The sequence below is a fragment of the Octodon degus genome, unplaced genomic scaffold, assembly GCF_000260255.1.
Source record: "Octodon degus isolate 3935 unplaced genomic scaffold, OctDeg1.0 scaffold00052, whole genome shotgun sequence".
Taxonomy (NCBI): domain Eukaryota; kingdom Metazoa; phylum Chordata; class Mammalia; order Rodentia; family Octodontidae; genus Octodon; species Octodon degus.
In genome coordinates, this window is record NW_004524628.1 from 8,570,615 (window position 1) to 8,583,498 (window position 12,884).

Below are 12,884 nucleotides of genomic sequence, written 5' to 3' on the forward strand. Positions count from 1 at the left end.
GGCCAGCACCCGGGAGGCGGAGGCAGGAGGACTGCAGGCCTGGGCATGGTGGCGCAGGGCTGGAGGGCCAGCACCTGGGAGGCAGAGGCAGGAGGACTGCGGGGAGGGCAAGGCCAGTCTGGGCTACACAGTGAGAGCCTGTCTCAACAAAGTAAAACACAGAAAACAACAAAATACAACCAACTGAACTCTGTGTGGGGACACAGGGACACATCTGAGAGTGGGCAGGGACGGGTCATGGATGCTGTCACAACAAGGCACTGTCCTCAGGTCAACGTGACAGCCACCTGAGCTCTGGGGCACCGGGCCCTCTGCCCACCACATGCCAGCTGCGCAGCTCGCAGCCCTCCCCATCTCCCCACGTGTGAGTAGACCATGAGGATCTAAGACATAAGCCGTCATGAACCTTTTTGGGGAACCTCCAGAGGGAAAGCCTCCACAGTACTGCCAAGTGTCTACAAAAGTCCCTGATCCCGGTCTCTTTCTTTTCAGAGGATTTTGGAAATCTCCCCTATTTCTGAGTGGGCAGTCTCGGCCTCCTGGGGTGGTGACAGTACCACTGGCTGGCAGTCTGGCTGCGCCTGGACGCCCCTCGGCTCTGGGCCACCCCCAGGCACGCGTGGCTTCTGCCCTCTCTCACCTCAGAGTGTCTCCCCTTCCAGGCCTTAGAGCATCAACACCTGGAGCTTCATATAAAGTGGGTCATCAGCAACACCCACCAGCCCCCAGGCTCATTACTGTGACAACTAGAGAGGCTCCAACTGGGCAAGACGCACAACACATACTGCACGAATGCCTGCTACTCTTGTGAAAAAACATCAAAAACATTAACTACATCTAACAGGTCACAATCTTTCTTCATAAACATTTCTTCTTAAATTATACATTTTAAAAAAACTTATAATGATTAAAATATAAGTTTATCACAGCATTGGTTAAATAGAAAATTGGGACCAGGTATTTCTTTATTTGAAGATCCTGCAAGGAGGGCTTTCACTAAATTCCAACTCAGCCAAGATACACAGTATCATAGGCTTTGCAGGCACAAGCAGAAGATCTAGGATCCACCTGAGAAGCACACAGGGCGAGGGATGGCAAGGAAAACTCACAATGTACAACACTGACCCTGGGCCAGGTGCCCTGGTGAGTGCTGGTGACAAATGCTGACCACTCATGCCTGGTCCTGTGCCAAGGAGGTGAGAGGCCAGTGGGCAAGGGAGGAGCACTAATGTGTCCCATGGCCTTGATGCTGTGACCCGTACCCACAACAAGGACATGTGAGGGGCCTGCCCTGCACGGCACAGGGCTCAGGAGGTCCGGCCCAAGCTTTCCTCCCAAGAGCATCACTCGATAGGTTCTGGCCCTACAGTGGACTGCTGAATTACCACGGTCGTCAGCTAACATGGCTGAAGCCCTGAAAACAGCAGCTATCTTCCCAGAGACCCCCTCTTTCTTCTCCCCCAATCCAGCTCTGGATATAATTTCCTCTCACCTTTCCCGCGCACACAGGGGAGACCCCAGTCAGCTCCTGACATGTAACTGGCCCTGCCCCTCAAGCCCCACCCCTAGCAAAGTCCATACAAGTCTCAGCTCTCCTTGTCTCAGGTCAGAGGATCCCCCGTGCACTCAATCCCCTCCATGTCTTTGGAGCCAATAAAGGTGTCTACCTTTCCTATCTCTTCACTGTATCAACTGAAAAGCCTAAGAGCCATGAAATACCAGAGCCTGAAATCCTGGAGGTCTGTCCACTGCCTGGGATCGCTAAGGTAATGGCAGGTGACTTTCAGGGGGAAAAAAAAAAAAAAAAAAAAGCATAGTAGGGGCTAGGGATATAGCTCAGGGGCTGGGGCTATAGCTCAGGGGCTGGGGATATAGTTCAGTGCCTGCCTGGCAAGTACAAGGTCCTGAGTACGATCCCCAGTACCAAAAAACAAAGCAACATAAAAACAGTACAGCAGATAAGCAATATCTGGGTACTGAGCCAGGTGATTTGGTCAGAGTATTGAAATTCTGGAATTCTTAATTTTCTTCTAGAGGAATATAGATGCCAAGCTACACTGCCTGATTGTTAGAGCTTAAATGAGAATAAAGCTGTTATCTTTATGTAAATTTAATGCAGGAAATACTTTTTTAAAAAGGACAAATCTGGGTGTGGTGGTACATGCCTGTAAGTCCAGCACTTGGGAGACTGAAGCAAGGGGACTGAGAGTTCCACACCAGCCTGGACAAGGAGCTGCTTAGGGAGGCCCTGGCTCAAAAGGACAGCAGAATTAGAAAAAAAAAAAAAAAAAAAAAATCAATAAGGGAAGGAGCTCTTTAGTCATTTGGGAGTTCAGTAGGTAATTCAAATGAATTTTTGTTAAAAAAATAAAATAAATAAATGCATTTTACAGTAAAGCAATGCCCAGGAAACATAGGTGAATACTTCACCCATGCTCACTACGTGTGAGACCACCAGGACAGCTTGGTCCAGCCCAGCCACCAATGGTCAACCCATGTGACCAAAGTGACATGTGTGACATGGGCTGGACCACGGGACACTGAGGTCTCTAGACCAGAGTGGTGGCAGCAGCTAGCAAAACAGAGAGTGAAGGGGGAGGGCAGGAAGTTTCTTCTGTACTCCTCCCTGGCGTGGTCATAAGCAGAGTGGCAGGGTCGCTGTGGACCTCTATCCTCCACATGCAGAACTACAACACACACATGGCTTCCGAGTGTTCGCTGAAGTCTAGCTGAGATCTGCCCAGTGCCTCAGAAGACATCTAGCCCCTTCCGCCCCCTGCTTCTCTTAGACCAAATAAAAAGAATGGACAATGAGAGGATCCTGGATACTCCAGCCATCTGCTCATTACTTATTGGTAAATCTCAAGCCCTCTGGGAGTGCAGCCACCAGGCGCGGTCCTCGGCTGTGGGCCCACGAGCTCCAGATGCGTCAGGGAAGGAGGATGACTTACCACCAAGGTGCTAGAGAAGAGCTGCAGAATGCCGTAGGAGGAGCCTGCCATAAACAGAAAAGAAAACAAGCAAACAGGAACAACATCAGCAAAGTTGGGTGTCACAAAAAGAATCAAGGTAGTAACAATTACACACCAATCAACAAACAACCAGAAAAGCAGATGTTTTAGAAAATGGAAAGGAAATTGATCTACGTCCTTTCCCAGTTGGAAGAAGATAAGTAATAGTATTTTTGATAGAAAGTCTTCAAAATAAAACAGAAGGTAAAGACAAAGGGGAATAAAGGTGGGGGTCGACCTCAGGGGCCTGGAAGAAAGCCCTTCTCCTCTCCATCAGAGCTGCATAGCTCCGACTTACAACAGCACACAGTGTGGCGCACACCTGTAATCCCAGCGCTTGGGGCGGCTGAAAACAGGAGGATCACTACGAGTCCCATCCGTGTATGAGACCCTGTAGACCCTGTACTAAATCCAAAACAAAGACAGCCGAATCTTAGAAAAATTATGCAGTCTTAAAATCTTAACAATGACTCATCTCTTATCATTTCTCAAGAGATGGGCAAAATACATGGTGAATGTTCACATTTTAAACATTTTCTTACAGTAAAAAAATACACTGCCACAGAAGTCCCTCAAAATCCTCCCACTGCTTTGAACACACGTATCTCATCATGCTTGGATTTTCTGAACCAGCTTTAGGAGTCCTGTTTCTTGAGTGTCTTTATGTGGCGTGATCAAAATCGTCCACTTTATCCGCTGGACCTGGCACTGTGCAGCTTCTAGCTCTTTCCAACGTCAAGGCCACCATGAAAGGTCGATGTCTTCAAGGCATTCAGGACATCAAGGCAGACATGACAGCACAGGCAAAGACACTCATGAAGGAGCGCTTCCGGAACCGCTACAGAAAGTGGCCAGAACAATAGGAGAAGCATGTTCCAAGAAAGAGGAGCACTCTGAGGGGCATTAATGGGAGTGTCATTTCCTAAAATATTTCTTTTCTCAAAAATTAAACAACCACTGTATTATTGATCACACTGCTTATATTTGTATTAATTTCATAAAGAAACCACAAGGTTTTACCACAGTCTCTTACCTCCATTACCATGCAGTACATCTCACGGCTTTCCCTAGAAATCTCCATACTGCTAGTAATCTAGCATAATTTTTTTTTTTTAAATTTATGTACTTGGTACTGGTCTCGCTACACAGCTCGCATTCATAGAGATCCTCCTGTTTCAGCCTCCCCAGCACTAGGATTACAGGCGTGCACCACCATGCCTGGTTTCAGCAGCTGGGGGCAGGGGAGCAGGGCGGGACTGGCATGGTGTGCAGTACCGGGTATTGAACCTGGGTCCTTGCACTTGCCAGGCAGGTGCTTAGACTGCTGAGCTATCTCCCTGGCCCTGGTCTAGTATAGTTTAAAACACATTTCTTCCTATTACTCTGTTCAGTGAAATTCTGTACCATTTCTAACAAAATCTATTTGTCCAGCTTGTGAATAACTGAGATGTTAGTCTAAGGATTTCTCATGAATCAGTGAACTTCTAAACCCTAAGTCCTGCATCATTTGTGTAGGAGACTCTTCCAGGACCTTGTCTTGGTCCAAAAGGCCAGTATTTATAATCCCAAAGTTACGTTATTGGGATGCCATCAAGTTGATTCCAATCTACCACTTACAATGCTACCCACGATGAAAATAAAGACACTAAAGTATATTTTCAATCATCGAGGAGTCAAGGGGCTCTAAGTCCAGCCATGAAGTTGGCTTTCTGGCACCAAGAGAGTGACTCAGGGCCTCACCTGGTTTTTATTCAGTGGGGGAGTGGCTTGAGGAGGATTGACTGAGAATTGTGGGAAGTAGGTGATCACTGTGAGCTGAGCTGGGTGGGTGGCCTACATTTACCTAAGGCCAACTGATAAACAGAAGTCCTAGCCAGCTCTGTACATAGGAAATAGGGTCAGCCTCAGTCAAAATGGAGATAGTCGCTCTTCTTTCAAGGAGAGCTGCTCAGGTGGTCCTCCACAATTTGTAAAGTGATGACTGTCAGGTAGAAACCTAAAGGTACCCAGGGTCCTTTGGGCTATGGTTCTGGAGGCACAGGAACCTTGTGACCAATTTGTCAGGCTGGGCCCAAGCTTCCACAGCAGGGGTGAGCTCTGCAGATTAAGTCTCTGGTGCTCACGGCCAGGTAATGGGTTCCTGTAGGCAGGGGCCACCCCTACCCTTCAGCACACACAGCTAGCTCCTGGGGACACAGAGTCAGTCCAGGTCATATCAGTGGCAGTGTGAGATGTGGGGATAACAGGCAATCCTCAAGCCTTTCGGAATACGGGCAGTCCAGACTACAGAGGAGATCCATGTGCTTTAGTGCAACATTAAAACTACTTTAGAAATTCATCTTGTCATGTTTCCCACTTGCCTTTGGACATCACTTGGGAATAAGGAGTGAACTGTCTGCAAGGCCTTAGAAGTCAGTGCTCGGCAGCTGATCAGAGCTGCCCACTCACCTACAATGCCAGCCACAGTAGGACTTGCTCCAAGAGACTTGGCATGAAGGTCCAACAAAGGGATGACCATGCTGACCCCGAACAAATCCTAAGAGGAAACAAACAAGGACGGCTTGGGTTAGAAACTCTGGCCAGAGAAATTTTAAAGTGGTGGTCCTGAAATTATAAAATGACTTCAAAAATAAAGCCAGTATCTAACCTCCTCAGCAAACAGAAAATAGCAACTGTATTCTGAAGTATCCTGTCCTCATCTGGGCAAGGCCAGAAGGGCCCCAAAAGAAATGTGCCTCATGCACCCCACGTATAAATGCCTGGGTTACCTGGACCAGGGTCAATTTCATCTCTAGCTTCTTCTTAGCCTTAAGTTTCAAAACAGTGCCAAGTCCCTCCCATTAAAAACGAAAATCAAATAAAGGAACTTCAGATGCTGAAGTAGAAAAGAAGGCCACAGGATTGTCCATATTTATGGATGAAGCGGCATTTGCTGAAAGATAAGTGTTTCTTTCTGGTCTTAGAGAAGGCAACTAGCATGCTAGAACCTGGTCAGTGGCTTGCAGGCAGTAGCTGAGAAAAAAGTCTCAGGACAGCAGCAAGAGAGGGTGTCTGGGCACTGAGTAGGCTCTTGCAGGGAAGGGCAGTGTTTCACACAAAAGTCTAATAAAGCAGGGCTTTGGGTCAGATTGACATCTCCACCCCAGCTCCATCACTTGGTCACTGTGTGCCCCTGGAGAGGTTTCTTGTCACCTGTAAAAAAGGGGTCTAGTAACACCTGCCTACTGACAGAATGCCTGAGAGAGCCTGGCGCACACGCGGAGACCCAAACAGCTCTCTCCGGCCTTGCATCTGGGAAGAATTCTGAGTGTAACAGAATTCTGTTGTGCGTGTCCAGCAACTTGGTGAAACACACTTTCTTCAAGGCCTTAGTTATTCACCCAACAGAGGCTGGGTCCGGGGCCCACCTCTCTGTGCTCCTCTGACCTGGCTGGGTGTCCTGACTCCTAATTGTAGGGAAGGCAGCCTGAGGAGATGCGGTGGGGCCCTGGGGAATCGAGGTGATCTCCCAGGCTCCCACTGACATCTCAGCTGAGCAGCTCTGCTGCCCAAGGAGGAAAACCTGCGGGCTGCTCCTTCCAGCTCTGTCCTACCTTGGGCTAGCTCCCAGGTGGGCTAAGGGTACAGCACTAGGCTAGCCTGGAGAGGGAGGGGTGAGGAGGAGAATCTGGCCTTTGCAGATGAAGGCGCAGGACACAAGCTTTTTTGTAAGGCTGCAACATCGCTGGCACAGGAGCTGCATCTGACAGTACCGGAGCTCCACAGCGCCGAGGAGGTGAAGGGCACCCGAGCACGGGATTGACGGATGCACGAACACATGGACGATGGTTGCTGCTATCTACTTGGCTGCCCAGTCCACGCTGGACATAATTTCTGGAGTTAACCAGGACGGACACACATACACACACACCCCAGGACGGAACAGAACCTGAACCTGTGCTGTGCAGTCTACACACACTGTGCAGCCCGGCGGAAAGGCGCGCACAGGACACGTGAGCCAACCAGGAAGCCCAGGAAGGACCCGCCCTCCGCTCAGGTGCGGCTCTGGGCAGCGCACGTCCATGGCTGCGCAGGACACACGGCTGCGCCCGCGCCGGCTCCACCTCGCGGTGACACCGGGGCGCGGCTGCCGGCCCGAGGGTCTCGGAGGCAAGGTCCCGGCTGGGCTGGGCAGGGCTGCGCTGGCAAGTCCGGGCAGCCGGGTGCTGCTCCAGTCCGAGCTCCGCGCTTCCCGCCTCTTCCCGCCGCGTTCCGCACTCACCAGGAAGCCCACCAGGTAGAGGCCAAGCAGGAAGCGGCGAGCTCCCACCGCGCCCGGGCCTCGCTCCGGCGGCAGCTCCGGAGTGGCTGAAGCTGGCCCGCCCGGGGCCCCGAACCTCAGGCACCACATCGCCCACACCCGCCCTCCGCGGTCCGAGCCGCAGCCCCACCCGCTCGGAAGCTCCGCCCACCCACAAAGCTCCGCCCACTCGGAAAAAAGCCCCGCCCCGCTGGCTGGGCCTCCACTCCAGCGGTAACCCCGCCCCTGCGTCCCAGCCCGCCTCCAGTCCAGGCCCCGCCACACTTTCTGCCCTCTTCCGCCAGTAGCCCCGCCCATGTCCTGCCCCAGCCCCAGCCCCGCCTCTAGCGGAAGCAGCTGTATGCGCTTGCGCAGAAAGGTAGCTGGAGGGGTGCGGAGCGGACGCGCGTCACGTTTGTACAGCTCTGCAAGGAGCGTGAGATGACTCGTGCTCGGTGCGCTCCAGTTTGTGCTGGCGGCGGCGCTGCTCCGCCTTTCCTCAGACAGAGCTGGCCCAGTGGCTGAGGTGGGAGGGGGTCGCGGGGCCGGTGCTGCTAGGGTCGCTGAATGTGGCTCGCCAAGCGTTGAGTTGGGGTTTTGTAAATCGCGGGGAAGCCGTGCTGGCCGCGCAGCGGAGAGGCGAGGAGCGCGCAGCCGCAGTGGGCCGCACCGCGACTGGCGGCTCGGCGTGCGTGGCGGTCGGTGTGCGTGCGGTCGGCGTGCGTGGTGGTCGGCGTGCGTGCGGTCGGCGTGCGTGGGTCGGCGTGCGTGCGGCCCTCCGCGGGCGCCAGGGACTCCCCTGAAGCTTCCTGCGGAGCAGCCTGGGCGCCGCACAGCCTGCGGTTGCCCGTCCTGCGCTGTTTCTCTGCATCGCGCATTAGTTTCCTACGGATGTGACAGTAACAAATTGCCACAAATTTGCTGGTTGAAAACAACACAAATTTATTCTTTTACAGTGTTGGTGGCGAGGTGTTTAAGTTACTGAAAAGTGTCAGATGGCATGGGCCCTCCAGAAGCTCTGCAGGAGACCGCTTCTTGTTTTTCAGTTCTGGCGGCCTTGTGCTCTGGCTTGAGGCTGCCTCACTGCACCCGTAGGTTAGTGTCTTAGATCTCTGCTGTCTGCCCCCGCTGCCGCCCCCGTGTGCCAGGTGTCCCCGTATGCCCCTGTTAAGGATGCCTGCAGTTGCTACCAGCGTAATCCAAGACAGTCTCCCATTTCTTGTTCTGTAACTTCATGACCTTTAATTTTTCCATGTAAGGTAGCATACATAGATTAAGGAGCATAGATTGGAGGAGCAATTTTCAACTGACTGCATTCACCTGGACATGAAATCACGTATGTGTGTGTTATCAAACCGAGGGTCAATTTGGGGCTTTTCTAGAAAACTCAATTAAATTACCAAAGCTTACAGCATGATTCAAAATCCTTCAGCCTGAAACCCATTGCCCTGCCTTTCCCTGCTCTGTCCTTGTCTCTGCTCTCCTTTAGTGCTCCTTTCAGTTTGCCAAGGAAGAAGCAGACTTGAGCCTGGCGTACAAACAGAGATGCGTGACATTCTGGAGGAACCTGAAAGTGGACCGCTGGAGTGTCCCAGGGCTGCCTCGGCCAACTGCAGAGCAGAGGTGATTAAGATTTCTCCCGGGGGGGGGGGGGGGGGGGGGCGCGGGGGGGGGGGGGGGGGCGGCCCAGAGGGGTGGGGGGGGGGGGGGGGCTAGTGCTGCTGCTGGCTGTCTAGTTTGTGTGCGGTGAGAGACAGACAACGAAGAATGCTGCTCATGGCCAGTTTCTGACAGGCTGGGTGAAACATTAGCAACAAAGAAGCCTGGAGAAGGATGCGAATGGAAGTGTCAAAGGGGGCAAAGGGCCTAGGAGACAGTTTTGTCCTGAGCGAATGCCTATCAGTGGGTTTTTACTGCAGAGACTTAATAATCGGGTTGATAGAGTGAGGTGCTCTTTGGATGCCACGAACCACACAGAGCTTCTTCACTAGTCTCTTGCAAGAAGGAGCCAGAGATAGACCTTGCAGCTGTAGAATTAACCATATGGCCTTACTCTTGTAATGCAATTCCTTTATGCCTAATCCACCAACAGAAGAGACAGGCAGGGAGATCTCCGATACCTATACCGCATTCCCTGGAGAGGCCTTGTTAGTGACCTGATAGACCGTTGATTGTATTAATCCTTGTCGCTGTGGAAGGTGCACATGGTGAGCCACAGTGGAGTAAACGCACATCCTGGATGTTGATCTGCCTGTTTCATTCAGGATGCCTGTGACCCCACCACCATCCTTGCAACCACAGAGCCTTACCACCATGATGTCATTTCACAAATCATCATTCCTGGTCACTGTTCCCATTCTTCTGCAGAATCTCTCTTGTCACTGGCAAAAAACACCTCACACCTGCAGCTTGAGGGTGGAGAGGCTTATTTTGGTTCATGGTTTCAGTGCAGAAGCCAGCATGGAAGGATAGCAGGAGGCAGGAGCCAGGCACAAGCCACACACGGCCAGGTCACGGCCTCAGCCACCCACAGCTTCCAGCCAGGGCCCACCTGCAAAGCGGACTGTTGGGACACATTTTAGGTCTGAACCATAACAGTGCCTCTCTTTACTGAGTCAGCTGACTTTACAGTAATCTGAAAGGATGGATGGGTGTCCTGACACATATAGGCTGTGCTTGGAATACAGCTCACGTACAGGGCTCTGTCCAATCCCAGGGGACATGGATTCGGAAATAAAAAGGAGAAAGTGGCAATTTTCCTTTCAGAATCACTGACAAAATGATTGCTTCCTGGACAAACGATTTGAGCTCTGCTGATTTAGAGACCTCAGAACCCAGGATTCACCAGGAGGCAAAACAAAGATTGTATCAAATTTAGAGATGAGGCCACCACTGAGTCACTCTGGAAGATGGATTGCTCAGTGGGCCCAAGCAATGGATTTGAGTACGGCCAAGAAGGACTACAAACACAAATAAAAAAAGCAAATCTGCTAAAGAATCCCCTCTTTTGTGAAACAGTCCTGCGTCACTGAATGTGCTAACCAATGCCTCCCAGGTGGTATTTTGGCTGCAGACAAGTGAAAATTGGTGAAATAGGTGGCAAAAGAAACAATCCATAGATATTTGTGGCTTCATGCTCAATTACATCCTCAATTACAACACTTAAGTTTTGAATATTTTCTGTTTGACATATATATGTCATGCTTACCAATTTTTATTTCCAAATATTCTGTATAAAAGTAGCTGGAAATTTAATTTTTCAAGTAAATATTTAGGTAACAGACTATTCAGTGATTTTGACTTCATTTGAGAATTACTATAACAAAGTAGTATTGCTGTTGAAAACGTAAAGTGGAAACTGAGTTTTTGTTTGCTTTATAGAGTTGGAATGTGGATAAAATGAGGCATCTGAGGCCTGAGTAGCATGGGCTGTTCTTTTTATAAATATATTGCTCTCAGTTTCCAATATTCCCGTCATTGCCTGCTTTGTGATACCGGGTAAAGATTCTCTCTTCACTAACGACACCAAATGTTTAACTTTTTCCTGTAGATGGTGCTAAGGGCGCCGTCTGAGGAAGGGGCTTCATCGCAGCCTTGTGTGCTTTTCACTCTTCCTGCTGTTTAGAGTGTGGCAGGGAGACGACTGCAGAACATCGGTGGTCCCCCGTCCCCAGTGAGTTTCAGGAGCACCCATGCCCAAGGCATATCCATGCCCAGCTGGCCTCCAAGTCAGCCTCCCCAGTGCCTTGCAAGTGACACCAGGCTTTTCCCACAGGAGTCCCAGCTGGTGGCTTTCCAGTGTGTTTTTCCAATGCAATCTTTTATGACTTATTCTTGCCTGTTTTACTCAGTCCCAGCTGAGTAAAACAGGCAAGAATAAGTCATAAAAGATTGCATTGGAGAAGAAGATGTACAATTGCCTTTACTCACAAATCTTGTAGTCACTATGTAGAAAGTTCTAAGGAATCCATGTAGAACTAATGAAGTGAGTTCGGTGAGGTTGCAGAATATGAGGTCAGTAATGCAATTTTGTTCATGTGTGCTATTAGAAAGTGGAGTTTAAGAACATTTCCAACCTAAAAACTGCCTGGAGATAAATATGATGAGAGATGTGCAGACAAGATGGCAAAGATCTAGAGCCTTCTTTTATTTGTGCCATTCCCCTGGTATAACTATGTCTTGTAACCTTGAAAAATGAGGCAATGTCTGCTGACCGGCCAGTGGGAAAGCTTGCTTGTTGTTTAAAAAAAGTAATGGAGATCCTAAGCTCTGTATTCCCCAACTGTGTGCGTGTGTAGCACTCGTAGGAATCTGTTAACATCACCGTGATGGGATGTATCCCCAGGCGAACCGATGCATATGTGCAGTTGTTTATACTACATGCTGTATTGTGAGCAAAAGGGATTTTCATATCTGACCCGGGAATCTCCTGGCTTCCGCTGATCCCTGTGAATTGTAGTGGGTTTTGATTTTAGATGAGCTAAGATCAAATCAAAGACTCATCAGAGCCAAATACACTGAAAACTATAAAACATTGCAAAGGGATACAGAAAAAAGATAAAAATAGTTGCAGACACCTAGCACAATCAGAAACTAGAAGCCTGAATATTATTTAGTAGTTTATTTATTTATTGCAGTGCAAGGACTTAAACTTGGGACCTTGTGCTTGCCAGGCAGGTGCTTATGCCACTGAGCATATATCCCTGGCCCTTCATAGCCATTTATAGCATGCCACATTGATGACTTGTCACTCTGTAAGTTAAAGTTGGAGTACCAAGAATTGGTAAGACATGAAAAAATAACACTGTGGGCATGTGCAATTGTGTAATGATTTTGGAAAGGAGATTAGAGATTCTTTAGGAAGCTAAGCATGCACCTAATGCATGAGCTGGAAACAACCCAAATATCTGTCTGGCAGCGAATGGAGAAATCAATGTGGTGTGTCCATACAAGGGAGTACTAGTTGGCAGTACACATTATGAACTATGAACTGGTGTCACATCTTGCATGATTCTTGTCAAAGTTATGCCTAGTGAAGAAGCCAGATGTAAATATATGTGCTGTGAGTCTATGCATATAAAAAATTTAGAGTACTTTTAGTCCCTGCTCTCACATACAAAGGTCCTGACCTATTTTTATAATAAGAAAAAACACATGCAGTCTGAAAACATAAATTGAGGATTGCAATCACAGGGCAGCGTATCACCCATGAATATGAAGAGACTAATGCAGGGAATTGCAGAGGTCAGCTGGTAGCCACTAGAACTAGCAACGGAAAGAAACAGTTTAGTAGCAACTTACTGAATTTCCAGAGGCTCCGTGTGAACTGACCAGAGAAAAGCTCCTCAAGCTGGCGTTCAGGATTGCCCCCACGTCCATGGGTGTCACTGACGGAAATGTCATCAGGTTCTCACAGTGAAGATCTGAGAAAGAAATCTCATGTTTCCAGCAGAAGAAGGAAAAGGAAGTAATTTAAAAATACATTCATAGAAACTGGACAATCTTGAAATTTACCCAGATTATTGATACTTTTTTTCAGGCATCTGGTACAGCAGAGAAACAGGCAGAAGGAAAAAGAGAAAAGAGGCTTTATT

General features: G+C 49.4%; 1 protein-coding gene across 1 annotated transcript in view; it reads right to left on the reverse strand.

Moving 5' to 3' along the window:
• The window catches only part of Mfsd9 (major facilitator superfamily domain containing 9), a 16,717-nt gene extending 9,282 nt beyond the window's left edge, over window positions 1-7,435 (reverse strand). Inside the window, exons 1-3 of the mRNA XM_004633263.2 lie at window positions 7,273-7,435; window positions 5,460-5,547; window positions 2,952-2,995 (exon numbers count right to left, since the gene is read on the reverse strand). Of these exons, the coding sequence (XP_004633320.1) occupies window positions 2,952-2,995; window positions 5,460-5,547; window positions 7,273-7,401 (261 nt within the window). The 5' untranslated portion in view covers window positions 7,402-7,435. The remainder of the gene's footprint in view (window positions 1-2,951; window positions 2,996-5,459; window positions 5,548-7,272) is intronic.
• Between the last annotated feature and the right edge of the window lie 5,449 nt (window positions 7,436-12,884).